Source organism: Lipotes vexillifer, unplaced genomic scaffold (genome assembly GCF_000442215.2).
Source record: "Lipotes vexillifer unplaced genomic scaffold, Lipotes_vexillifer_v1.1 scaffold383, whole genome shotgun sequence".
Taxonomy (NCBI): domain Eukaryota; kingdom Metazoa; phylum Chordata; class Mammalia; order Artiodactyla; family Lipotidae; genus Lipotes; species Lipotes vexillifer.
This window is the reverse complement of record NW_006772850.1, coordinates 734,557-760,168: the sequence shown is the minus strand read 5'-3', so window position 1 is coordinate 760,168 and position 25,612 is coordinate 734,557. Positions and strand designations below refer to the sequence as shown.

General features: G+C 42.8%; 1 protein-coding gene across 1 annotated transcript in view; it reads right to left on the bottom strand.

Annotated features, from left to right (window-relative positions):
* The window catches only part of MTRR (5-methyltetrahydrofolate-homocysteine methyltransferase reductase), a 26,187-nt gene extending 2,192 nt beyond the window's left edge, over positions 1-23,995 (bottom strand). The window contains exons 1-13 of the mRNA XM_007447925.1: positions 23,865-23,995; positions 21,989-22,142; positions 20,120-20,237; positions 16,815-17,193; positions 14,413-14,535; positions 12,762-12,915; positions 11,584-11,672; positions 7,886-8,066; positions 5,922-5,964; positions 5,183-5,369; positions 2,321-2,439; positions 800-892; positions 503-685 (exon numbers count right to left, since the gene is read on the bottom strand). Of these exons, the coding sequence (XP_007447987.1) occupies positions 503-685; positions 800-892; positions 2,321-2,439; positions 5,183-5,369; positions 5,922-5,964; positions 7,886-8,066; positions 11,584-11,672; positions 12,762-12,915; positions 14,413-14,535; positions 16,815-17,193; positions 20,120-20,237; positions 21,989-22,142; positions 23,865-23,990 (1,949 nt within the window). The 5' untranslated portion in view covers positions 23,991-23,995. The remainder of the gene's footprint in view (positions 1-502; positions 686-799; positions 893-2,320; positions 2,440-5,182; positions 5,370-5,921; positions 5,965-7,885; positions 8,067-11,583; positions 11,673-12,761; positions 12,916-14,412; positions 14,536-16,814; positions 17,194-20,119; positions 20,238-21,988; positions 22,143-23,864) is intronic.
* Between the last annotated feature and the right edge of the window lie 1,617 nt (positions 23,996-25,612).

Genomic DNA, 25,612 nt, shown 5'->3' with positions numbered 1-25,612 from the left:
AAAAAAAAAAAAAAAAAAAAAAAAAAAAAAAGTAGATGAAACATAAGAATGACTCCTGGCTTATGTCAACTTTGACATCATAAATTATGCCTTAGAGAAAAAGGATCCTAGACCCACATTCTCAGAGTCAAAACCAAAGCTGTTTTCCTTGGCTAGGTCGACTGCACAAATCACATATTCACTATTTACTGATACAACAAAATCAATCCTGAGACAGAATGTAACGTTCAGAGGCTAAAAACGTATTTAAAACAGCACAAAGCATTCCCCAATGCATGAGTTAATTTTCTTTTTTTCGGGGGGGTGGCCACGCTGGCCAACTTCTTGGCTATTAAGTGTATGTTAAAAATCATTTTAGAGCTTGTATTTCTATTCCTGTATTTAAGAATCAAATCTCTCATCCATACATGTCCAGATCATTAACCAATCGGTCCCTGGTCTCTTTAATAAACATTACTGACTGCCCTCCCCTCCCCGGCACTTGAGCATGATGGCCACTTACCCACACACGTAAACGTGACCATTCTCCTGAAGAAGGACCCTTGCCACCTGCTTGCCGTGACGCTGGATGCTGTCTTGCACATACTTTGCTGGGGCTTCATCCTCCCCCACAGGAGCATCTCTTGAGAAGGAAACTTTCAAGTGAGTCAGAATTCCACACTTAAGGAAATGTCTGAGCTCCTCTCTGAAATACAATATCTAATAGGTCACTGGAAGGTTTGTAATTTAAAGTTGAAAAAGTCTGAAATTAGCATTGTATGGCATGGCTGAGTCTTACAGTGCTAGAATTGTGAAGTACCTGAATAAATAATCCCTATCCTTATGTCTGCAGCCAAAAAACAACCACATTGCTCCAAAGTGTCCATCTGGGTGATGTTCTTGGAGTTTCTCTCTAAGTAAAAAAGAAAGTTGAGATGTTTGATATAAAGAATAGGTAAAAGCAATCTTTCTTTTTCCTTTTACCTCTCCAGATAGGTCTGTAAAATCCACCTTCACAGTCACTCAAAGTCCATGTACTGAATTAACATTTCACTACCCACAGGGTACCTGGGCCACTCCAGCAGACACTACAAAAAGTTAGCTTACCTACGAAATGCAGACATCTATGAGCTTTATATGACATCTCTGTAGTGAGGATAATTCAAATTATCACATTGTGAAACCCAGACTAATTTCTACACTAAATATTCATAACAATTTTATGAATAAAAGTTAACTCTCAATTAACATAATAGAAAAGTGGCACCAGGATTTTTTTTTTAAATAAATTCATTCATTTTCTTTATCTTTGGCTGCGTTGAGTCTTCACCGTTGCGCGTGGGCCCTCTCCAGTTGTGGCGAGCGGGGGCCAAGCTTCACCATGGTGTATGGGCCTCTCATTGCAGCGGCCTCTCCTGTTGCAGAGCATGCATGGGCTCTAGGTGCACGGGCCTCAGCAGTTGTGGCGCATGGGCCTAGCAGTTGTGGCTTGCAGGCTCTAGAGCACAGGCTCAGCAGCCGCGGCACACGGGCCCAGTTGCTCCACAGCATGTGGGATCCTCCCAGACCAGGAATCGAACCCGTGTCCCCTGCATTGGCAGGTGGACCCTCAACCACTGCGCCACCAGGGAAGTCCCCGCACCAGGCTTTAAAAGGTAGAATGGTCTGCTGTGAAATGTTTCAGAAATGATGGACACGCCCTACTTTTTTGATTTCTTAAGAAAAAAAAAAAAGAAAAGAAAACAACAAAAAGACCTTGTACAAAGGATATTACTCCACTATCTGGGGAAAATTACCTAAGAATTGTTATTTCACAAACAGGGAGAGAAGCACAATATTATTTATTTATTTTATAAAAAATAGTTGTGTTCTAATACAAAGATACATTTATTAATATCATTCTGTTGAAAATTACTGATGTTAAGGGTTTAACTTTGAAACTGCTGGTGCACTTGGATCTTTGTGACTACCAATTTTATCTAGCTAAGGAATAGATGGGACAGCTGCACATCACCACAACATAAAGGTGTGCTTGAAATCTGTCCCCAAATACATGCACTATAAACTATGGTTCAGTAGGGGAAAAAGAAAAAGAATGTACTAGAGTAAAAATGGAAGTTCCAGTACAAAGCACAATTTCTAGAAGATATATTTACTTTTCCCATGGTGACAAATTATGCTATGCTATCACATATTTGATAATAATATTTTAAAATAAAAATTTTACAACCAAAGTCCAATATCCTCAAAACCACTGAAAAAACAAAAAAGCTCTCTATTACATACTTCCACCCAGGACCACAAGGGACACATTTTCTCACCAGCCAAAGAAAACACATACCTATGTTGCAGGAAGCCAATGAAAGGTGCTATGCCAGTTCCTGGACCCACCATTATGATGGGGACTGAGGGGTCATTTGGTAAATGGAAAAAATTTGTTGCCCGAGGAGATATGGATATCTGAAATATTAAACCAATGCTCATAAGTTCGGAAAAAAAACAGACAAAAGCATATAACCAAGGTGATGCCTGCTAAAGAAATCAGAAAGTGCAACTTCCCCTCAAAGAAGCATCATAAAATTAAATAGCAGCATTAAATCTTGCTGAAACCACAAACACATTTGTCAGTGCAGAGAAATAAACAAGTCTGTCTTGTAAATTTTTCTTTTCTATCCAAATCAAAGGTATTTTAAAAATGACAGGCACGATATATCTGAGGTAGAACACTGAATAAATAATAATTGAGTTGTTTTTCTAGGCCCAAGAAAAAGATCTGCTTCCTAGTAGGCAACCCACTATAGGTGTCATGAAGAAATGCACAAAAAAATGAAGACATTCTTCTTCATGTTAGGACATAAAGGGGTAATGAAGATTAACATCAAGATGGGGTAAAGGTTTTAAGTGAAAATTAGGCAAGCGAAAGAGAAATTAAGGGGCTGCCCCAAAGATACTAGAACACTGTGCTACATTTGCTACTCTAGGTCCCATGTTACCTGTGTTTGTTGCAAAACTAGAATAAGTGATACATAGATAAACAAAATCTTTTTGCTATAATTTCAAAAGGGTTTTCTTCTAAATCATGTGCCAGGGATACTTAAGGGAATCAATTTGTAAATATATTCATCTTTCAGTTTCACTTTGCCATATGCTTTAGTTACACAGAGTGATAATAACAGTTAAGAATGACAGGAATCTTCCCTCCATTCCCTGCTGGTATAATTGTATATATTTTAACCTTTAATTCAAGGAAAATTGTCTGAAGTTCATCAACAGGATGAACACAGTACTTTTTAAACGGAGAACTGGCAGAGCTATATCAACTGATTGTTCTCATTTTGGAGTGAAACTGTAATTAATATTATATTAGCCTTATTCACTTGATTCATCCACTTAACAATGTTATTGAAGGTACTCAATATGACAAACATTAGGACAGAGAAATGAGCAAAACCAAATCTGTCTTCATGGGACTTATATTCTACTGGGTGGCAAAGACAATAAACAAACATGTATTTATAGAATGACAGGTAATGATAAGTCCCAGGAAGCAAAATAAAACAGGATAGGATGGGTATGGCAGGAAACTGCTAAAGAGACCACACTTCCTATGTTCCAGGGATGGCAGAGACCAGAATACTAGTCAGCTCCTGCTGTAAATCTCCGATGGCTTACAACAGCAAACGCTTACTTCTGGCTCTGCTCAACGGCTGCAGCTCTGCACCATGATCTCCTTCACTTGGATCCAAACCCAAGGAGCATCCCTGACCTGAATCATTCCATCTGATGTCAGAGCGAAAGAGCAAGAGAGGCAAGCCACAGCATCCTATTAGGTTCAGAGCTGAGATGTGGCATAATCCTGTCTGCTCACCTTTCACTGGCCAAGGCTGGTCACATGGCCAGGCTACACATGAATGGGAGGGCAAGTCTACTCTTCCTCAGGGGGCAGGGGCATCTGTGAACAACAGTACTATCTACCAGTCAGGGGAGGGCATGCGGTGGATGGATCCTGAATAAAATATGGTGCTACACGGCACAACGAAATTTAAGTAGCTTTAAATTATATCCCTTCTATCTGTACCTCTAGTGCCTCGACACTGGGTAGTCCACAAAGGTCTGTTAAAATGTGGAAAGAAGAAAAGGGTAGGAGGGAGGAAAGAAAGAATATGTGAAAGGCACACAAAGGTGTCTGTAATACAACATCAATATACGTTTTTTTTTTTAGCTTTCTGGAGATCATCTGCTATTTTTATGAGATCATGAAGTGACACAATACTTTCATGTCAGTACTACAATATTTCTTTACAAAAAAGAAGTTTCTCATGTTCTCAATATTTTGTTGATATGAGGGACACACATGGTGAAGAACCTGCTCCAGGCAGCAGATTGGGAAAATACCAAGTTAAAGGGCAATTTTAAGCCCTAGTCTTCCCTTAAGCTCACTCAAGTGTGTATCAGAAGTCTTAAATCCCCCTAAGTGCTGTCAACTTTATAACTTCAGTAACTTACAGCAACCAAACCAGTAATAAGATAACATTACAACTGACATGTTCATTCTTCAATACCATGGAGAAGACTTCATGACAAAGACTGAAATTCTTTTAAATTTCAACCATCCTTGTGGGTGAGGAGGGAGAAGGTAATTGCTCCCTATGCGTACAGTCTCACGTGAGATTTTGCCAAGTGTGGATCAAAATATAAAATAACACCACGGCTCCAACAAAAGGGGAAGAAACAGGCAGGGGAAAATCCTACTACCCCAAACTGAAGGACGTAAAATTAATCTCTGGTTGTCAGCTGCCACTTTAAGATGACGACTCCTTTGGGGGCACAGGACACCGACTGAGCACAAAATGAGGCTCCTCCTCATTGCCAGCCTTCACCGTGCACTTGACTCCTCCTGTGCCAAGCTACCAAGAACACTGACGCAAAGGTCTTCTCCTTTATGAATGTGACAAGCAAGAAGCAAAGAGCGTATGTATTATACAAAATTCATGCTTTTTCACATTTAGGAAACACATGGACTACACTGAGTGAAAGTAATGTTCTCCTGACTTTCCAAAAGAGAGATTAAAATTCAAGTAGGGCATAAATTTTCCTTTGAATAATTTGAGGGGAATGGACAATGCAGGGGACCCTACATTGTTTTTTCTAATCGGGCAAACAGCACACTTCTAATGATGCCCAAACTGCCCACTCCTAGTACCTCGGGTGCCAGGGCCTTCTCGCCGTCTGCCCGGGAGGCACGTGTGTTCGGCTGAAGAACCGATTCAACCAACGTGGCCAGCCAGCCCGTGCACACGCCCTTCCGCAGAGCCACCGCCATGGTGTCAGACCCAAACTCCACGATGTTAAAAATGAAATGAAGCTTCCCTGGGTGAAACAGACTCGAGCTGCAAAGACACAGAGATAAGTCTGTAAACTCCGCCTCAGGACTAACACATACAGGCCAAGCTAGGCCTTTTTTACTGCATGAGGGTATTTCCTAATGGGCTCTAAACCTACCTTCTTCCTCTTCAGAAAACAGTTCTGCTGCTTACTTCAAAGCCCCCCCGCCCCGACCAAGTTTTGTGATGCCATTCAGGACAGTTTCTGGTTACCTGTTTGCCGCCAAGACTGAATGAGATTTATACCAGCTTTCCTCCCTCTTCCCTACGTCCACCCAGGGAAGGCGGCCGGGCACACCAGTAAAGGCCACAGGTGGAGGACCTGCAGACTCGCTCAGTGGGGACACGGCTCTGGACCACGGGAGCCACACCCTATGAACTCCGGGAGGACACAGTCCAACCCTGCTCTTCTTCACTCTGCATCACGTCTGCTACTGTCCTACACAAATCTGCTAAGTTTTCAGTAAATGGATTTGCAGCTACTAAGCATTTGGAAGTCGGAGTTTCATTACATTTTAGGAGAAAGAGGCTAAGTATTACGTTAATAAACGTGAGTACCTTGCACATGAATATGGTCTGGGTTGGAGCTTAGGAAGATGTTCTAGAAAAAAATTAAAATAAGCAATTATTAATTCATTCCTACTGAAAATAAACTATAAGTATATATGTAAATTATATGTAAAGATACGAATTTGATTCCTATTTTCTTATTTAGAATTTCTAAATAACTTGTTTTAATTTTAAATCATATTTCAGAGCACACATAAATTCACTGTGTCTAAGTAAAATATCACTAAATACTTTTTTCCAATTCTTAAAGACCAGACATATCACATTTCCCCAATCTGAACTCAGTATTTCTACCTAAAAGCTGTTTTTTTTTTTTTTTTTTTTTTAAACATCAAAGGGCAGTAAGAGTAGGGTCCATGAATGGGCCTCAGAGTCAAGGAACCAATTACACTGTTTTCTGGGGTGTGTCCAGAGTTTCCAGATTTGAAAAAAGATCATGACCCAAAAAAGATTAAGGACTATGGAAAATACTTAGGCTTGAAATATTTTTCCTTCATAATATTTATATGATAATAACAAAAAATCAGGAGTGTAATGGTGGACATTATTCAATCAAGTTATCCAGAAACCTAGTGGTTTTAAGATACATAGGTACTCTTTTAAAAAGAGATTAAGAAGTCAGTATTTGAGTATCTGATTGTCCACTATCAAACCCTGATAATTTTTTGTGCTCCATATGTTATATTTTTGATAGCTATTTAGCAAAAATTTAGAAAGACCTTTCTAAAATGTCTTACAGTTGTAATATCAGGATAAGGTTTAATAGAGGGCTCACCTTAATACTTTAGTTATATCAAGTTTTCTTACAGAAATTAGAAAATAATTAAAACTTTTATGTCTCAATGCCTTTAATTTTTTTACATAACTATATAATAAATGATACATATAAGCTTAAAAAGGTAACAGAAAATCTATAAAAAGAATTGGAACAATTTTCCCATGATTAACAGCTTTACAAGACTTCTTATAACTTCCCTAATGGGTGTCTGGTTGTTATCCCAACACCTCTATTAGCTCAAAAGACTCAACTGAGGAGGGGTACGAGTGTTCATTCGCACAGGAACGCAGGAACGGCAGCCTCACCACTCTGAGGAGGAGGAAAGAGAACACTAAGAAATAAAAAGGGAAAGGGGTACGGCCCGACTCGTAAAGCGGAGTGTCCTTAACCGTACTCGGCATCAAAAGGGACCTTGGGTAAAAAGTACCTGTTTTCCTGTCACCAAACACAAATGCAAATTTTAAACATTTTACTATTTATCACCAAGGAAAAGAGAGAGGAGACGACAAAATCAAAAGCATAGGAAAGTAACGAAGGTTTTAAAATCCTATAAGATTCTTATAGTCACTGTCCCTAGTAAACGTCTCCAATTCCTGAGGCCAGCTCCTCAGGGAAGATCTTAAACTCTCTTCTGTTGGAGTATGAGGACCAGAAGACACAATCTGGGCAAAAAAACAGCATATGATCTTTTTACATCTGGATGTTTTGTCTCTCCCAAGGCTAATGCCCCGGGGCACCGTGAGTAAGGCCACTTGTTTGTACTGGTGGACCTCCCCAGGTGGGAACATTTCTGTACCCTGCACACAGAGCGCACGCTTCACCAGACTCCATCAATTATCACTATCTTTGAAAAAGATCCTTTTCTTGGAAACCTCATTTTTAGATAAAATTTGACTAAGAGAATTAAGGCTGGCTATATTAAGAGAGGAAATGACAGTGACAGTGGTAGGAAAGAAAAATTAAAAAATAAAAATTTAAGCTTGGAAGAGAGATCCTTCGACTTCAAGAAGGCAGTTCAGCTGTCAAGGCAGCGTGAAGAGCAGCTGTAAGACGCTTACTTACTGATCACAGTGATTGAGATGCACTCCCACAGGCCTGCAAAGAACTCAAAGGTGCTCTTACCATGGAGAGGCTGCCCCCCGGGGCAGGGGTGACTGTGACAGCATCCACTCACCAAGCAGGAGGCCGAGCGGAGGCTGGCAGGACGGAAAGGCCAGCAGGAGGTCTGAAAGGCAGGCACGGGAGTCTCTGACGAAGCGGTTGTAGTCGGCCGCCCCCTGCCTGCTGCACAGCTCCTGCAGCCGTCGCTTCTCCGCGCCGTCGCCAGTGTGGTCCACGAGGGCTCGCAAGAACGCCTGTGGTCGAGGAAGCCGACTTAAATCACCACGCGCTCTGTGGTTACAGCCATTAGAACGCTGGCTGAGTATCCACCTGGGGATGTGCCCAGTTATCCAAGAAAAAGTGAGTGTGGTCACTAGGAGTGTGGTCAGGACAAGAGCATTTCATTTGTTATTCGTTTTAATGGCAGCCTGTTAGGCAAACCCCACTTTCATGTTCCATTTTTGGTCACCTTCCCTGTATCTTAAACCAACCCAATCTCAAATTACATGGCAGGTATATGTGAGTAATCAGCAAGTCTCACAACTTAACGTTTTTATCTCAGGACACAGTACCTGTTCTCGCCTTAGCTGATGACTGCAACCCAGATTTCTATATTTATTTGACCACTGTTATGACAGGCACTGGGCAGGTAAAGCACGGGGCAAAGAGGACACCTAACTTGCCCAAAAGGCTTCACAGGCGAGTGAGAGCAACAGAAGTCAAGAAGTAACCAGTGTGCAACAGGCTGCCTATCCACCAGGGCACACGGACGTTCAGGGCTTCTGAGGCCAGAGGCTCCCCAGAAGGCAGGTCTGAGCCGAAGGCGGGCTGCATGGAAGAAAGGAAGTGACGGGCAGCCAAAGAGATGGCAGAGCCACAGGAGGGCACGGGACGCAGGCAAAAGCACGGCTCCTGGGGAGCACGTGCGCTTCAACACAAATGCAAGGAAATGCGGACACGGGCAGAGGCTGACAAACAGTGAGAGCCAGAACATCCACACCCCTGCACGGGGACTCTGAGTCACCTCGAACCCATCGTGGAAAGAGGAGGAGACGAACATAAATAAAGCAAAACAAGGAAGTCCCAGATCCCTAGTCTCAAAGACTGAACCAAGTCCAAACTCTTGGGCAAAAGACCAAACTTGCTAATGACAGCTTTTGGTTCTAATGCAATTCCAAGCACATACATCCATCATGGGACACATAAAACTCCCATTACTCACGGGAAGCAAAGAACTTCGGCAAGTCATCTGCATCAAAGCTACCTGAAACTCGAGTGGGCACCACTACTTTTTATTCCATGGCTCCCACATCCCAGAGGGCTGGATGCCCTTAACAGGGAAAATGAGATCCATGTTCCTGTGAGGATCACGGGTTTCCAATGGCCCAGCCAAGAATCCCTGCTTAAACCATCCAGATACCAACAAATTACATGGCTTCTTCAAAGTGCTGGACACAGAACAAGCACCTGGGAAACGTCGTGGCGTAAAGCCCCAGGTCTCTGCATGAATCTCTAGTAAGACAGGAGTTTACCAAGAACACTTCACACCACGCCTTCTCAAGTCAATAAAATTCCCTAAATTACAGGCTAAAATAGTAGCAATTGTAAATCCTTTACAATATTTTTCACTTTACAATTACAGAAACTTCATGGTACTAAAATAGGAAATATAGCACTGTGCAGAAAACAAACTGACAAACGTTACTAAAACTTAAGTTAGAAATATTTTTAACACAGTAATTTTACTCCAAGGAATTTACTTTTTAAAAAAGACTTCAGGGGGCTTCCCTGGTGGTCCAGTGGGTAAGACTCTGCCCTCCCAATGCAGGGGGCCCAGGGTTTGAACCCTGGTTGGGGAACTAAGTCCGCATGCATGCCGCAACTACGAATTTGCATGCTGCAACTAAGACCCGGCAGAGCCTAAATAAATAAATACAAATAAATCTAAAAAAAAGTTTTTTAAAACAATTTTTAATAAAAATAAAAAAGACTTCAGGTACTTCCCTGGCGGTCCACTGGTTAAGACTCCATGCCTCCAATGCAGGGGGCATGGGTTCGATCCCTGATCGGGGAACTGAGATCCCACACACCGCCCAGCGCAACCAAAAAATAAATAAATAAAAATAAATAAAAACATTAAAAAGACTTCAAACAAGTGTGCAAAGATGAATTAGATTGTTCACCTATGTAGGTTTTTTAAATAGTGGAAAACTGGAAACAACCAACTGTCCATAATCAAATCAACAATTGTTTTTTCTTAAAAAATTTTTTTTTTAATTAATTTATTTATTTTTGGCTGCAATGGGTCTTCATTGCTGTGTGCAGGCTTTCTCTAGTTGCAGCGAGCAGGGGCTACTCTTCGTTGTGGTGCGTGGGCTTCTCATTGCAGTGGCTTCTCTTGTTGCAGAGCATGGGCTATAGGTGCGAGGGCTTCAGCAGTTGTGGCACGTGGGCTCAGTAGTCGTGGCTCTCGGGCTCTAGAGCACAGGCTCAGTAGTTGTGGTGCATGGGCTTAGTTGCTCTGTGGCATGCGGGATTTTCCTGGACCAGGGATCGAACCCGTGTCCCCTGCATTGGCAGGCGGATTCTTAACCACTGCGCCACCAGGGAAGTCCTCAAATCAACAACTGTGTTGCACACATAGCATCTTTTAAAAGTATCTTCAGTACTTTTCCATGCTGGCATATCCAAACTCATTTCCTTTCAAGTAAAAAAAGGCATGTTGCAGAACAGCACATATACTACATGACCTCATTTTTCCTTAGCAAAACAAAATCCAACTGTTAATTGCTGGGGTTTGATTATGAAGGACTTTTGCTTCCTGAGTTACTTACTTTTGTGTCCAGACTTTTTATAAGCATATTACTTTTGCAGTAAGGAAAGATATATTTTTAAATATGTACTTCACGAAATTTTCAGAAATGGAAGAGTTAAACTAAAATTGTGAAACTATTTAATTTAATCAAGGAGTTCTCATCATAGTGAATCGTATATTTACTCAAATTCTATCTAGGACTAAGCCTCTCCATAAAGTAGTTCACTTCCCAAAGACTACAAATGCAGTAAACACAATAATAAAATACAGAATAAACACTGCACTGCGGACAGGGTAGCCGAATAATAGTACTATTTATGCTCACTGGCAATACAAGTTTGGTAAAGCACAACTTGGAAAGTATACCCATGAATATCCACTTGAGTAACATGGTTATAACAAAATCAGTAGTTCCCGGCATAACACTGACATCTAGTGGATCTTTCTGTCTCCAAATTCATCTAAACATCAATATAACCTACCAAAACCCTTCAATGTTCCCTGCAGAATTCTGACATAATAAATAAGTACAGGTTTTTACACAAAAGGGGTCTTCACAACATTAAACAGGTGGCAAGCAGTGGAAAAGCCCTACACGCCAAGCTTCCTGCCCACCAGAGAAAAAGTGTCCACGTACAGCTGGAAAACACATGCTACCTAGGGCCACTTTCATCACTAGTTACCATGCTACATCAAGTTAATGTCTAGAAAAATAAGATTAAGAAAAAGCCCTACTTTAAAAATCTCATTTCAGTAGAAAACAAAAAATTTCAGTATAAGCACAACATAAAAATATTTGTTCATGACAATTACAAAGACACTGCACACCTTGGGAACTATTTTGAACACATGCTGTGAAGACCATATTTTCTAAGCCTTCAAAGGGCACATACCAGATTTAATAAACCCTATAAAGACAAACCCTAAATAGTCACCCAAAGAAGAAAGAAAAATACCTTCTTAGGAACCGCTCGTATTTCAAGGCACCAGGTAAGAAGGAACTGGAGAGAACACTTCTCAGGTATATGCTGGGGCAAGGCTGCTCCTTTTCAGGCAGACGGGAAAGAGTCAGTGACACAGAAAATAGAGAAGACAATGTTTTCCATCCCTAAAAACACTAATAGCTGTAATATTTTACATTATAGTGCTATCAAAGTACTTGTGGCAATATGACGTGTGGCAATGTTTATTCAGTCAAAAAATTTCCTCAAAAGGAATACAGAAGAAAAAACCCACTTTACAAAAACAATGGTTATAAATTGAACAGCACTACTATACCAGCCATACCTACCAAATCTAAGTACACCGAACAAAAGAAAGGGAAATTATCCAAAACCACTGAACAAAAGAAAGGAACAAAAAGCCAAAAGATGGCAGTGGTCCAATAACACTGCCTATCATCCTCAAAAAGAACTTCAGAACCGACTGAATTCCAGTTCAAGATTCTAAGCAAATAACTAAAAAGATAACTTCCTTTAATTATGGAGCAAGCAATTATTTTCATATATTAAATAAGCAAAAACAAATATGCTATGAGAAACAAACATTAAAAAAAATAATTTTTTTTTGGCCGTGCCATGTGGCTTGCAGGATGTTCCCCCGACCAGGGATTAAACTTCATCCCCGGCAGTGAAAGCCTGGAGTCCTAACAACTAGGCCACCAGGGAACTCCCAACAAAAGACTTTTAAAAAAGATTCATATAATACAGTCTTTTTTTGCATAACAATATGCTAACCTAGAAACAAAATAATGCTGATTGCAAAAAACAGCCTAACAAGTCAGCCCAACTAACCAACCTGCTTCTCCAAACACAGTTACGTTCATTTTTTTAAGCGTTCCCCAGTTTGCTGCAAGCTTTGCTGATTTCCAGAGTTTGGAAAAAGCTGATTCTTCAACTTCACTTTTAATGTCTGTAAGCATCCAATAAGCATAAACTCTATTACCATCTCATTCAGTGTAACTGACTCATTCAGGGTACTTGATGTGAAAGTTAAAAACCTCCAAGACCAGCAAGTGGCTGTGTTCCGCCTGCTGATCCATGGCCGACCCCCGGGCATCTGTGCAGACTCGCCCTGGTCACCTCCAATCCCTTGGCCCAATGACATCCTGGGAAATAAGAGATCAGGGCTGTACCTTTCTTCTTCGTGTCTGCCTTAATGTTCAAGATGACACAATGTTCTCTCCTGTCTGTGAGCTGCAGTCTTTGGAGTAGGTGCTGTACCTCTGAGTCACTGTTGGGACAGATCACGTTAAAGGCATCTCCAGGCTGGTAGGAAAAATCTGTTTTCTAGAGAAGAACCAACATGAAATACAAAAAATTCCACGTGAGTTAAAAGAGTTTTAGTTGTGAGGTAACAGAGTTTTAAATATATGACCATTTGAATAAATGAATTAGTTTATTGCAATTAGAATTATTTTGTTTCTAACAAATAAGCCCAAGTAACCAAACAAATATACTTTTATTAGGAGTTATTTTTTAAAAGAAATTCTGTAGTTATCCAATGTTTTGCTTTATACTGAGTATTCACAGACTAGAAATTAAGACCCTCTGCCTCTTCTAAAAATTAAGGTGCTCTGTTAAGTAGTGTTTTAATAATCCATGTAAAAGTCCTCTCATGAAAACATATACACACACACATATTAGGAGCAAAAGAAACTACTTAAGGCCGTCTGCACTGGTTTTCAATTTCCTTTCTTTACTCCTTTTCTCTGGGGAGGAATAGGGGTCGGGGAGAGCAATTTCTTTTCCCTTAATGACACATGACGTCAAACCACCGGGCTCGGTACTGGTCGTGCACAAACCTGGGCTCCAGGTGGAGCCACCTCCCACAGCAGGTCTACTTAGAGCGGTGCGGGGTATGGAACGCTCTGGAGAGGGGCTTCTGGCCACACATGCTCACACCTCTAGCCTGAGAGGGACACAGGCCGTCCCTACCAGGCGGCCAAACCTCGCCTCTTTATGACGAAAGTACAGAACAAGAGTGAAATGGTTTGGTGTACATATGATATTTAGCAATATGGATTAAAATGTTCAAAAGGAAAATGCAACTACTCAATACTACGTAAGCAAAACCATCTAGTTCTGACGCCTGTCACATTTCTTTCTTTCTATGAGAAACTCAATTAAACCCACATCGACGGCCTTGGTGCACCCTCTTCTGAGAGCCCAGCCCACGGAACCTCGCAGGGCCCTTGTCAAGGGCTGAGCTACGTGGCTGTGAGGACGTACAACCAGTTTCTTAACCTGAGGCCAATGAGGCAGCGGCTGGGGAAGCCTCATGGATGGGGTTCAGAGAGGGAGCACATAAATGCCCAAAAACTGTGTGCAAAGTGTTTATATATAATCATTCTTCTGGAGAGTGGGTCCGTGATTTCTTCCAGGTCCTCAAAGGAACAAGGACCACCACTCTGAGAAGTGAATGTCACATGACTGTCTAGTCTGGCTCTACTTCCAACTAGCCGCTGACGTCAGATAAACAGCTTCCTTTCCAGGGGCTCTTATATGGAAATACTGCTCTGATTCCATTATTCTTTCACGGCTTAATGAGTAAGGCAGCAACACTATGCTCTCAAGTAGAATCACCTCCAGTCACTCATTTTAGGCCCTCCTTGAAGTGAAAAGAAAAGGTATGAGGCGGAGAGAAAAAAATGATGGGTCAAGGATAAAAACGCCGCTGTCCAGCCACAGACCTCACTCTTCCTGAGTGTGTAGATGAGGACACAGCACAAGTCTCTGCACTTGCTGACAACATCCCTGCGCTCAGAAACACATTCTGTAACTTACTGAAATGTCCAATTCTATCAGAAGAGTGGTTTTTATGGCATCATTCATAGTCAGTTGAACTGCCTTTGAAATTGGAACGTGAAAAATTGGATCCACTGAGGTCACAGGTGCTTGGCTTTCCTCCTTGAGAAACAAATGTGATAAAATATTACTAAATGCAGTTTTCAATTATACTTACCACTGCTTCACTTAGTGACAAGGTGAGAGCTACAGGAGCTTTTAAAATGCCCTATTTAAGTATTCTTCCCTAAGGTAAATGGCAACAGACATATGCCTCTCAGTCTTTCAGAAGAGAAGCTCATCTACACCTTAAACTTGCCTATTAGACTTTAGAATTTCTGAGATATACGGAAAATATCAGATACTACCATTTTTCATGTAAAGGTCTAACCGTCTTCCTAACGAACTATGCAAAAAGAAATAGCACGTGGCACGTGGACAAAGGTTTAGCTAAGGTGCTCTTTTCCATTTCTATCCATAAAGAGGACTAGACATGTTCACTTTCACTTGAACATTTACAATTTTGCCCCAAGACCATGACATCGTTCCTGCTTGCTGGTACAAGACAGTGCGAATAAATGTAGAACATCTGGACACTCAGCAAAACATCACACTAGTCCACAGTATCAACACCATTATGCTAATCAGATGATGCTGGAGTCTTCTGTGCCTTATGGAGATTGAGGGCCTGTGGTGTAAGTACAATTTTTAGGATTCCAATGTTTGGTGCGTGTCAGGACATCCCCTCCCAAGTAAAGCATACACTATCTCATCTTGCACTTCACTTCACCTAGAGAGATGCATTACACCTTGCAGGCCTCTCTTCAGGCTCTGGGATACTGAGATACTGCTCCAACCCAAACACCAGGCAACACAAAAGTGGCCAGCTTTGAGGGGGGCCCAGAGCAGGAAGGAGCTCTGCAGCAGGACCCCGTGACACGCTCATTGGAGGCTGTGTTGCTTGTACTACACAGTCCAGGAGATCCCACGGTGTTAGAGGCAGAAGGGATGGGGAGACGACACTGTGTGGCATGAGTGGGTCCAGCTGAAGGCTTTCTTACGGCTGCACTGAAGCTCAGCTTCCCACTCAGCCAATCCTGCTTCCCCTCTCCCACCCACCCTGCCCCCAAGGCGATGATCCCAAGAGGATGACCTAAAAAAGGAAACTTTTTTCCCCAACCCCTTACCCTCTAGGATATCCTTTGAACACATTTACACAAGTTTCCCTTAAATAGTTGAGATTTTTAAAAATCTTTTAACCACATTACCAACAACTCAAGCCTATTTAATGATACCTACCATAAAAGAAACTCTCGGCAGATTCTCAGTGAAGTGCCTTGTCAGATCAGTCAGCGCTCACCGCCTCTGCCACATGCACCCGTCCTTGCAGCGAGCACACGGGGGCTGGCTCTCCACAAGTCCATGCACCCTGCTCCCACCAGCCCGGCATGTTTACTAGAGCCACCCATGCCTGTTCCCAGCCCTGACTACAATGTACTTATTGTGATTTACCCACTTAATAAATAATGAAGTATAAGTGCAAAAGCAATAACCCATGGCTGGTCATATCAAACCATACCTGTTTATCTGAACGCATTAGAAAAACACTACTAAAGGTGTGGTTTATGTGAGAAAGCCCCTGTGGGACTCCAATCAGCCACTCTAAAAAAGAGGGCTTGGCTCTGCATTACAAGATTGGCTGCACTGGAAATTTATTCTAAGCATGTTGGAAGAAATTTCAGAGTACCATACACTGGCAATCGTGGGGTAATATTAGCTATTATTCAACTTGATGCTCAAAAATTTACAGACCACTTTAAAGTCATTTATTTATTGATAGGAAAACTACTCTATGCAAAGAGAAAAAGACTTAATATAGACAAAAATATATGTGTAAGATATTATCAAGAAAAAGAAAAACCCACGAAGTGAAGTAACCCAGAATATCAAAAATCCATACTGGAAAAAGATTTTCCTATACATGAGTCCTCTGAGTTTAGCTGCTGCGATAATTTCCTGACTGCCCACAACAACTTGCCTTCATCTGGCCGACACATAAAGTGAGAAACCAAGAAGTTAATTCTCCAAAATAATGGAGAAACTGAGTTGTTAACCATTTCCTTCTTCAAAGAAAGGGAATGTAACAACACAAGCAGGTGTGCAATGTGTGGAGGTAGCACCTCTCCAGTGACTACTCAGTTCTGCCACTGCAGTGCAGAAGCAGCCACAGGCACCGCATGAATGGAGAGGCATGGCTGGGTTCCAATAAAACTTTATTTACAAAAGAGAGGTGGGAGACCACACTCTCCCTGCACGCCACAGTCTGCTGGACTCCATCATAATGTAATTTAAAAAACACCACCACCACCACCACCCACGGCACATAAAGTAAAACTGCTTACCTGGCCAAAGGACTCCTCCAGATGCACCTGTAAATATTCTGGTGGTAAAGCAGGAATATTCAGAGAGGCCTGTGAAAGCGGGGGTATTGAACGGGTAAGCGAGGGCTCAAAGTCTGCAATCAATGTATTCGATTGACCTCCGTCCACTGCACTTTGCTCTAAAACTTCAGCATCCTTTCGTCTGGAATCATCTAATCTCAGAAGTCCGACCTGTGATTCAATGTGTAGTAATTCCGGTGTCCCGGGGTCTGTCCTCCAGGAGGCATTAGATGCCATTGTGAGAGTTCCATTCATCCCCTCTTTTCCTCTACTCAACAGAAAATGCTTCGCCAGGGCGGCCCAGAGTCCGTTAATCCATGGCTCAACCACAAGTTCTAAACTGGATTGTAATAAAAAAGGAAAAAAGAAACAAATGCCTCAGTTCTCCATTTAAATACATAACAATTGGATAATGGCAGAATCTGTCCATTTGACAGAATGCTGTGCAACTGTCAAAAACACTAAATATAGAGGCTGTTCAGAATACAAAAAATACTTATGAATGATTAAGCTAAAAAGCAGAACATTATTGTGTTCATTAGCGCTGCACTGTAAAAAATTCAGAGAGCAAAAATGAAGATAATTTAGTAAAAGGTAATAGGAGTGTGATTCCTCTTAACTTCCTAAAATAGAGTTGGTAATTTAAGAAGCTGTAATTTTAAACAGGCATGCTAAATTCTGATGAGGCTAACAGTACTTACCCAAAATCCAAGTCTACTCTAATATCACAAATGATAATTACATCAAGTGAATGCATCATCTTTTTTTTTTTTTTTGCCTAGCCAATTTACTGATCTTTGTTTCCCACAGATTAAAATATTACCAAGAAACCACTACAGATTAACACACTTTTGACTAATAGTTCAAACCTTCGATCAGTTCTGAGCAATTATTCTGGTAAAATTTCCAGGCAGGCTGACCACAGGGGGAAAAAGCAATAATCCTTTAGGAAAGCTGAATTAATCATAAATACAGGGGACTTCCCTGGTGGCGCAGTAGTTAAGAATCCACCTGCCAGTGCAGGGGACATGGGTTCAAGCCCTGGTCCGGGAATATCCCACATGCTGTGGAGCAACTAAGCCCGTGCACCACAACTACTGAGCCTGCACTCTAGAGCCCGTGAACCACAACTACTGAGCCTGTGTGCCACAACTACTGAAGCCCGCATGCCTAGAGCCTGTGCTCCGCAACGAGAAGCCACCGCAATGAGAAGCCCACGCAACGCAGAGGAGCCCCCGCTCGCCGCAGCTAGAGAAAGCCCGCACACAGCAACGAAGACCCAACGCAGCCAAAAATTAATTAATTAATTAATTTAAGAAAATCATAAGTATGTTTTAAAATACAGTAATCTATTTACTACTAGCAAAGTATGAGGGCTCAACAATAACAGTCCCTACACTCCCTGGACAGAAACTGCACACAGAGTGCATAGAATTGCTAAGAAAGACTGCATCAGGACCTTGCGAATAACATCTTTGTCATTTTCAATCACACTCAAACAAGTTATCGATTAAATTCCAATTCATAAAGATAAATGACAATTAAGAGGAGACATATTTTAGACCTCCATGTCATTGCAACTTTGACCATAATTTCATCATATTCATTTGGTGCTCACACAGTACTAGTTCCAAATTTGGTTACACAGTACATCTATCCCTCAGGGGCCTTTGGAAGAGCAAGCATATAAAATCCGCAGTTCAATAATGACAGCTACATTTAAAACCCCATTCTCACACCTCAGAAACAGTAAGATGATAATACCCATAAATCAGAAAGCTCATGCTTGCTGCATGCTTACGACAAGGCAGGGACTGTTCTAAAATAACAACTTGTATTAATTCATTTGATGCTCCAAAGAACCTGATGCAACATGTACTATTATTATCTATTTTACAAGGGAGAAACCAAGGCACAAAAAGTTTAAGTAATCTGACCAAGGTTTCACAGTCAGTAAGTGGGGAAAATCAAGGATTTGAACCCAGATGTATGGACTCCAGTCTACATTCTTAACCCCTTCAGTGTGGTGGTACTTTAAGCCAAGATGTGTCCTTGAAAATATTTTAATTTTAAAAAAGAGTATTTAGGTTGACAACTTAAGAGATGCAGGCTGCTGAAATATACATTCAAGGATTTTAATGCTCGATCCAATAAATGAACAGGGAAACCGAAATCCTCTTAAGTAAAATATGAACTGAGCAATAGGACTAATGGATTTATAAGGGTTTAGCAATTAAATAGCTCATACAGGACAATAAACATTTAATGCCAACAAGGTTCGGGGTTGGGGGGAAGCCCAATACAAAGGGACAAAAAAGATAACATGCAAGGAAATGTGGTAGAGCTTTGTCACCAGACAGGACATATGCCCTGGGGAGAAGGAACAAACCCACAGTATCACAGCTGCAGAAAACGATGGATGTAGGGGACTCAAACGCTGAGTTATGGGGAAACAGAAGTGTCTCCAACACACCCGGGCAAGGTGATATATGTAGAAAAGCACGACCTTTGCTGAACTTGTCATGATGCATAAACACAGATCTAGTGGGTGAGATTTACTTAGTACATACGCCTAGTAGAAAAAGAATCAAATGTGTGTGTGTGAGTGCTGTTATCTGGCTAAAGCTGTTCAAGGATAAACGACAGCATAAGTTGTAGCTCAGTACCTGTGAGGTTTCTGAATTAAGACATTAGGAACATTTGAAAGGTGGCCCATAGAGTGAAATGCTGAGTTGTAAAAACAAGAAAAAATTAATGAAATAGAAATTATATTTCCAGTTGGCATGGTGGCAAATGGCCAATAGGAGGGAGAACACCAAGGAGCCAGTGTGCCGGGAAGGCCTCTGACCCGCATCCTCCAACTGTAACTCGTGGCCTGCTGGGCACCTTTCACGTGGGAGGTCCCAAGTCCAGTCGCTCCCGTGGGCACATGCTACCCGAGTGCCTAAAGAAAATGCTGACTTTTTGCAAACACCTACGCACTTTTAAGACTAAGGTAACTGTACTGGGGCACCTCTCCTAGTTTCTTCCATTAACAGATACTGAGATGGATAAGGCACATAAAAAAAAATCAGCAAAATAGATAAGTGAAACTCTGGATGGTCTTCTTTGGTGCTAAAATTAAAAACAGCTAACAAAACTAAAATAAGACTTTCAAGATTGAAGTTTAGTGATAAATCAAAAGTGAACCCCTTTTATAAACTCACTAACTTTCATCATGTACAAACAACGTTTACTGGAAATGACAGAAAATATGTTGCTCTTACCCTACACAGTCATCCGCATGGCCAGTGTCATAGAAACGCTGGGCACCAAGCTCTTGAAATCGTTTATCAATTATCTTCCCCCCATTACAGAAGTATGTGTATTCTGAATCACCCAGACCTAAAGAGCCCAAATAGGTTATTAGTATGCAATAAGGTTTAAATTTAACCACATACAGAAGAGAGAAACAAAACATTTAAAACAATATCATTCCATGCTGCTGGTGATGGAACAAGAAATAATGTATAGCTTCACATTTTCTTATTTTTTCCTTGAGAAATACTAAGTATACAAATAGAAACAAATAAATTCTTTGGACCACTATTAACAGAAATAGATCTCACATTTTTGTTTCCATGAATCTGTGTAAAAATATGGCAATCTGTAAACAAGGATTAAAAACATGTAATATCTGTATTTGCAGACTTTTCCAATCTACTGCAGGGTCTGCAACTATAGCCTGTGAGCCAATTACCACCCACTGTCTTTGTAAATAAAGTTTTATTGGAACACAGCCAGGTCCACTGGTTCACACCTTGTTATGGCAGGTTCAAGCGACAACAACAGAGATAAGTAGATGGTATAGAGACCAGTGGCCTGCAAAGCCTAAAATATTTACTATCTTGTCCTTTACTGTTTACTGACTACTAATCTAGAACATGAAGAGGTTACATCTGAAACACAACCAACCATTTATTTGCTCTATTTCTGTGTTGGATAAATTAAGAATTGCTTCTATGTTTCCTGGTAAGAAATGGACTAATATTTTCATACTTAGTTGAAAATTTAAAATTAAAAGCTTACATTTCTTAGTTGTTTAATTGTCTTCCTGGATTTTTCCTACAAGAATGAGGTAAGCAATTGGTGGGTCCATATATGGGCCTAAGACTGACTAAAATGGTTGGATAAGCTTTAGTGTTTCCTTTTAAATAATTTTTTGAGGAATTTTTAAAGCAATATGTACATGTCCACTCTTGAAAATAAAGAAACTGGAAGAAAACAAATTAAAAAGATGTGAACACTCTAAAATGCTCTCTTGAATACATTACACGACAGATCTTGGCCAGGGTCACAACCTCAAATCTCTAACCAATTATTTATCATAGCACATTCCATCCTTCCTAGATACCTTCCCCAAACTAGTTCTCAAAGGTGAATACAGATCACAAGACAGGCAAATGGACCCTGAATTCCCTCTCTCGTGTCCTATCTTGCTGAGCTGGTCCTCTGATCCTTTAATATTTTAAACTTATACTTCACAGAGCCCTAGGCCAGTGCTTCTTAAGCTGGGATACATATTACAGTCCCCTGGGAGCTTTAAAAAATACTGATACCAGGACCCTACCTCAGAACAATTAAGTCAGAATCACTGGAAGGGGGCTCAAAATAATGGAATTGGAAGGAAAACTCCCCCAGTGGATCCCAGTGCATGGCCAGGCCTGAGAACCACATCCTAGGGGAATGGGTCTTCCCCTAGGGAAGCTATCACATCCACCTGAGAGCTTTAAAACAACAACAACAATGCCAAAAAGCACCAGCATGCCAGGTCGCTCCTTCAGGGATTCTGTTCTGGCAGATTTAGGGTGTGGCCTGGCCACTAACATCGTGAAAATATTTCCTGGTTGAATCTGGTGTGTGCCCGGGGTTATGGTGCTACTCAGGGGCTCTGCAGAGGAGCTGCTGTGGGGTGAAGACTGGGGAAACAGCACTTATTTACATTCAAATATTATACATACATAAAGTATTTATATAAAAACCCAAAAAGGACAAAACTCAGGCAATTACACACCATGGCTTTGAAAGATACATTTAGATACTAGAGTTGAATCCAGCAGCAACAGTACAGTAAGTGCACAAAATACAGTCCACACCTAGTAATCCATACCGCAGGTGAGCAAAGAAGTCACCCGGCAGTGTCTTGTCCTGTATGGCTTTAACAAACTTGCGCGCTGTGTCTGGCAGGTCTCCGTTGCCCGTGGTAGAAACCACCACCACGAGAGGCGCTGTTTCAGTTTTCAGATCATACTATAAAATAAGGGTGTCATGTCAGAGATCTATTGCTGTATGTATTTTTGACTTAACACATCAGCAAAGCAATCAGGTTAATTTTCTGTCTTGTTGTCTGTATCACATAATGGCAGAGAGGTACACAGAGCATTTTAAAGTTGGCAAAGAAAGTGTTACTCCTCAGAAATCAGGAAACCTGGCTGTCAGGAAGGGCCCGACTCCCTCAGGGTTCCAGAGAGCCGAGAATATCGTCAGTGGTAAACTGAGATCATCAGTGTTTCCGAGTCTTACAAACCAAGTTTCCTTATTCTAATTCTCAACTAAATGGAAGTATTTCCAATAAAGCACTTGCCTGTCTCTATTCGTATCGACTCCATGAGCTCTGCTCCTCAAGAATATCATCTAACTTGGCACAAAGGAATTCATCACTTTATTTTTCATGCTGATATAACAGGTAAAGACTTGAGCTAACATTTTACCGGGCTTATAGGACACAGCACAACTCTATGCAATTTAAAGTCACTTTAGTTTGAAAAAGACTACCATGATCTAGGAAGCAGAGAGCTATCAATTTAAACTTGGATCAGGAACAATTGGAAAAATCACTCAGCTGGGAAGAGCAAACAACATGACTATGGTGGCAGCAAAAAAATTCACTACTCACCTAACTTTCAAATAGCTGCTGACCCCACTGGGGTCACTGGTGAGGGGGCCAAACCAGGGCTGGTTATATGATGCTGATGACTTTGTTTGTAGTGACAGATTCGAACTGTACTCCACCCTGTAGCAGCAGCAATGTGAATTCACTTTGAAGGTGCTGTAGAATCACGGAGCCTGCGATTGCTGGTGTCCCCCAGGACCCTCCCTGCTGGGTGAATGACTCCATCGGGGCCACCCTAGCCCTGCTGCATCAAGGAACTTGATGGTTTCCCTGCTATACACTGAGTTTATAATTCACCTCTGCTGCTGACAGGCTAGTCTTTACAACTAGAGAGGCGGAAAAGACCAGAGGAGGTTGTGAACTTGAGAGTGCACTGCAGGGGTGGGTTTTCAAGTACCAAGCTGAATTCGAGGGCTTAGTGGCTGGCACATCACTGTGTGGTATTAGGGAGGAGCCCCTGCTCGTTGCTAGGGCCTGAACGGTATGAAACTATAATCTGAGGGTCTCAATCAAACCAGTTAGTCTGGGCACAGATCTGTTATGATCTCATGTATCCTAAGGTGGGAACTTCTGCAGAGACTGAAAGTGATAAAAACAAGCAGTCCCAAGTCTTCTGCAGATCCTTACACCTCCACTTTAACTTCTATTTCACCAAAGAATTCAATGGTTCTTCACTTGGAGGAACTCTGGCATGAATTTCAGGGAAGTTACAAATGGGGCAGCGGGATTCATGAGGTGGAAAGCTCCCGTGTTCCTGTGAACACGCACACCTCATTTGTTCCCAGGCACCCCGTGAGAAAAACGAGGCGAATACTACTATTCCCATTTACAGTTGAGAGGAATTATTCGTCTTAGTTTTTAAGACTATGTAGTTTAATTCAAAACACACACACACACACACACACACACACGTAGAAGAAAACTGGCAGGAATCTTGCAACACAGTTGATAAAATAAATTTCTAAGTGTTAAAACAAAAAAAGGATCATGGTGGCATTCAGCGTCCCACTTCGTTGTTTAACACCGCTTCCCACCCAGAATACTTCAAAGTATGAAACACCGTAAAAACCATGACTTACCTTATGAGACTCACTAATACAGTGAAGATCTGCAGAAAAACCATAGGCAACTGCTTTTTCACTTATTTCTTCGGCTATGGCCTTTGCCTGTCCTTGCTGTGTAGCATAGAGTAACAAAAACCTCATCACTTCAAAGCATCTGCTACAGCTGTAACAGTTACACTGAAGAACAAAAAGGGAAAAAGGGATTTCCTTCTTAATGAAGTAGTAATCAACCTGCAGGTATGAACTCTCTTAATTTAAAATAACTGCAACAATATCCGCAGATAATATGAAATATACTCCTAAGTTTGTTAGCATTAATTCTAAAGGTTGAAGAGAGAGAATTCATTAAACCAAGGAGGATACAAGGTATGAAGCTCGAATTCCGCGGCACACAAATCACACTCTGGGGCCAGACTACTGGGGCTTGAATCCAGCCACGATGGGTCACTCACAAGAGCAGAACTTTAGGCCAGCTTCTCAACTGACCGGTGGCTCATCTCCCGCACCTTCAGAGCGGGGACGATGACCACAGCCACCCGACGAAAACAACGGTTGATGGAAACGGCACCGCTTATTATCATAGCTAAGGAGCACCTCCCAGGAGCCACGCACGGTCCTAGGAGCTTCAGAACATGAGCCCCTCAGCCCCATAACGACATCGTAGAGCCGCTATGCACCCCGCATTTCTCGGGGTCGGCTCGCCGGCACCGGCACCCGCACGGCAAGGTCCGGCGGAGAAACAGCGGAGCATGAGCCTGCGTCCGGCCGGGTCCGTGCTCCCAACATTCCTAACCCTCCGGCGCCCCGTCCGGACGCCCTCGCCTGACCCTGCGCCCGAATGTGCCCTTTGACCCCGTCTAGAAAAGTGCCGACGGAGGAAGGGCCCACAGGGACCTGCGGGACCAGCTCCGCTGTGCAAACGCCGCGGCGCCGCCGGGGACCCGCTCCCAGAGGCAGCGGGGAGGCCTCAAGGCCGAGTCCCCGGCGCAGCCCGCCCTCCGCGCGCGCCGCCCGCAGCCCCGAAGGGCCGGGGTCCTGACCGACCCGCACGCGCCCAGCCCGGCTAGGGGAGGGACGCGGAAGCCGGTGCCCTCGCCGACCCCGAGCCGCCCACCCTCAGGCCCGTGATGGGCGGGCGCCCAGATCTGGAAGCTGCCACCCCCGTGCCCTCACCTGCGGGGGTCCGGCGGCGACACTGGGGAAAGCGAAGGTACCGCGACCCCTGCTCCCGCGCCTGCGCACACAGTCGGCGCCCGAGACCAATAGGAAGCTCGGGAAAGGAGCTGGGCCAATCACGGCGCGCCGGACGTGGGGCTGCTCCCCTCCAGGCGCAGGCGCCGAAGCACTGGGCCCCGGCGCGGCGTGCGCGTACGGGGGCCCAAGAGGCTGCTGTGCATTCAGGTTTTGCTGGGTTTCCCAGCGCGCCGAGTCCGGTAGGTGTCCACGCCGGGTTTGGGCTCGGTTGTTCCGGCCCGGCGTGCGTGGCCCGCGGCTTCGCTAAGGCGCCCGCGCTCCCTGGCTCGCCCCACTCTTCGGGCGCCGCTCCCGGCGGTTTGGGGGGGCGCCCGGCCCGTGGGGTCCTTTCCCTCCAGAGAGGACGCGGTCCCCGGGGTCCCCCGTCCTCCCCGTCCCGCGCACTCGTGTTCCCAGGTTCCACAGCGGGGGTGTTCAGGTGTGGGCGCGCCACCCACTTTACCCCGTCGTTGACCAGGGTCTTTTTTTATTCTACTGACATTTCTTTCTTCCCATCTGCCAAGCTAGAC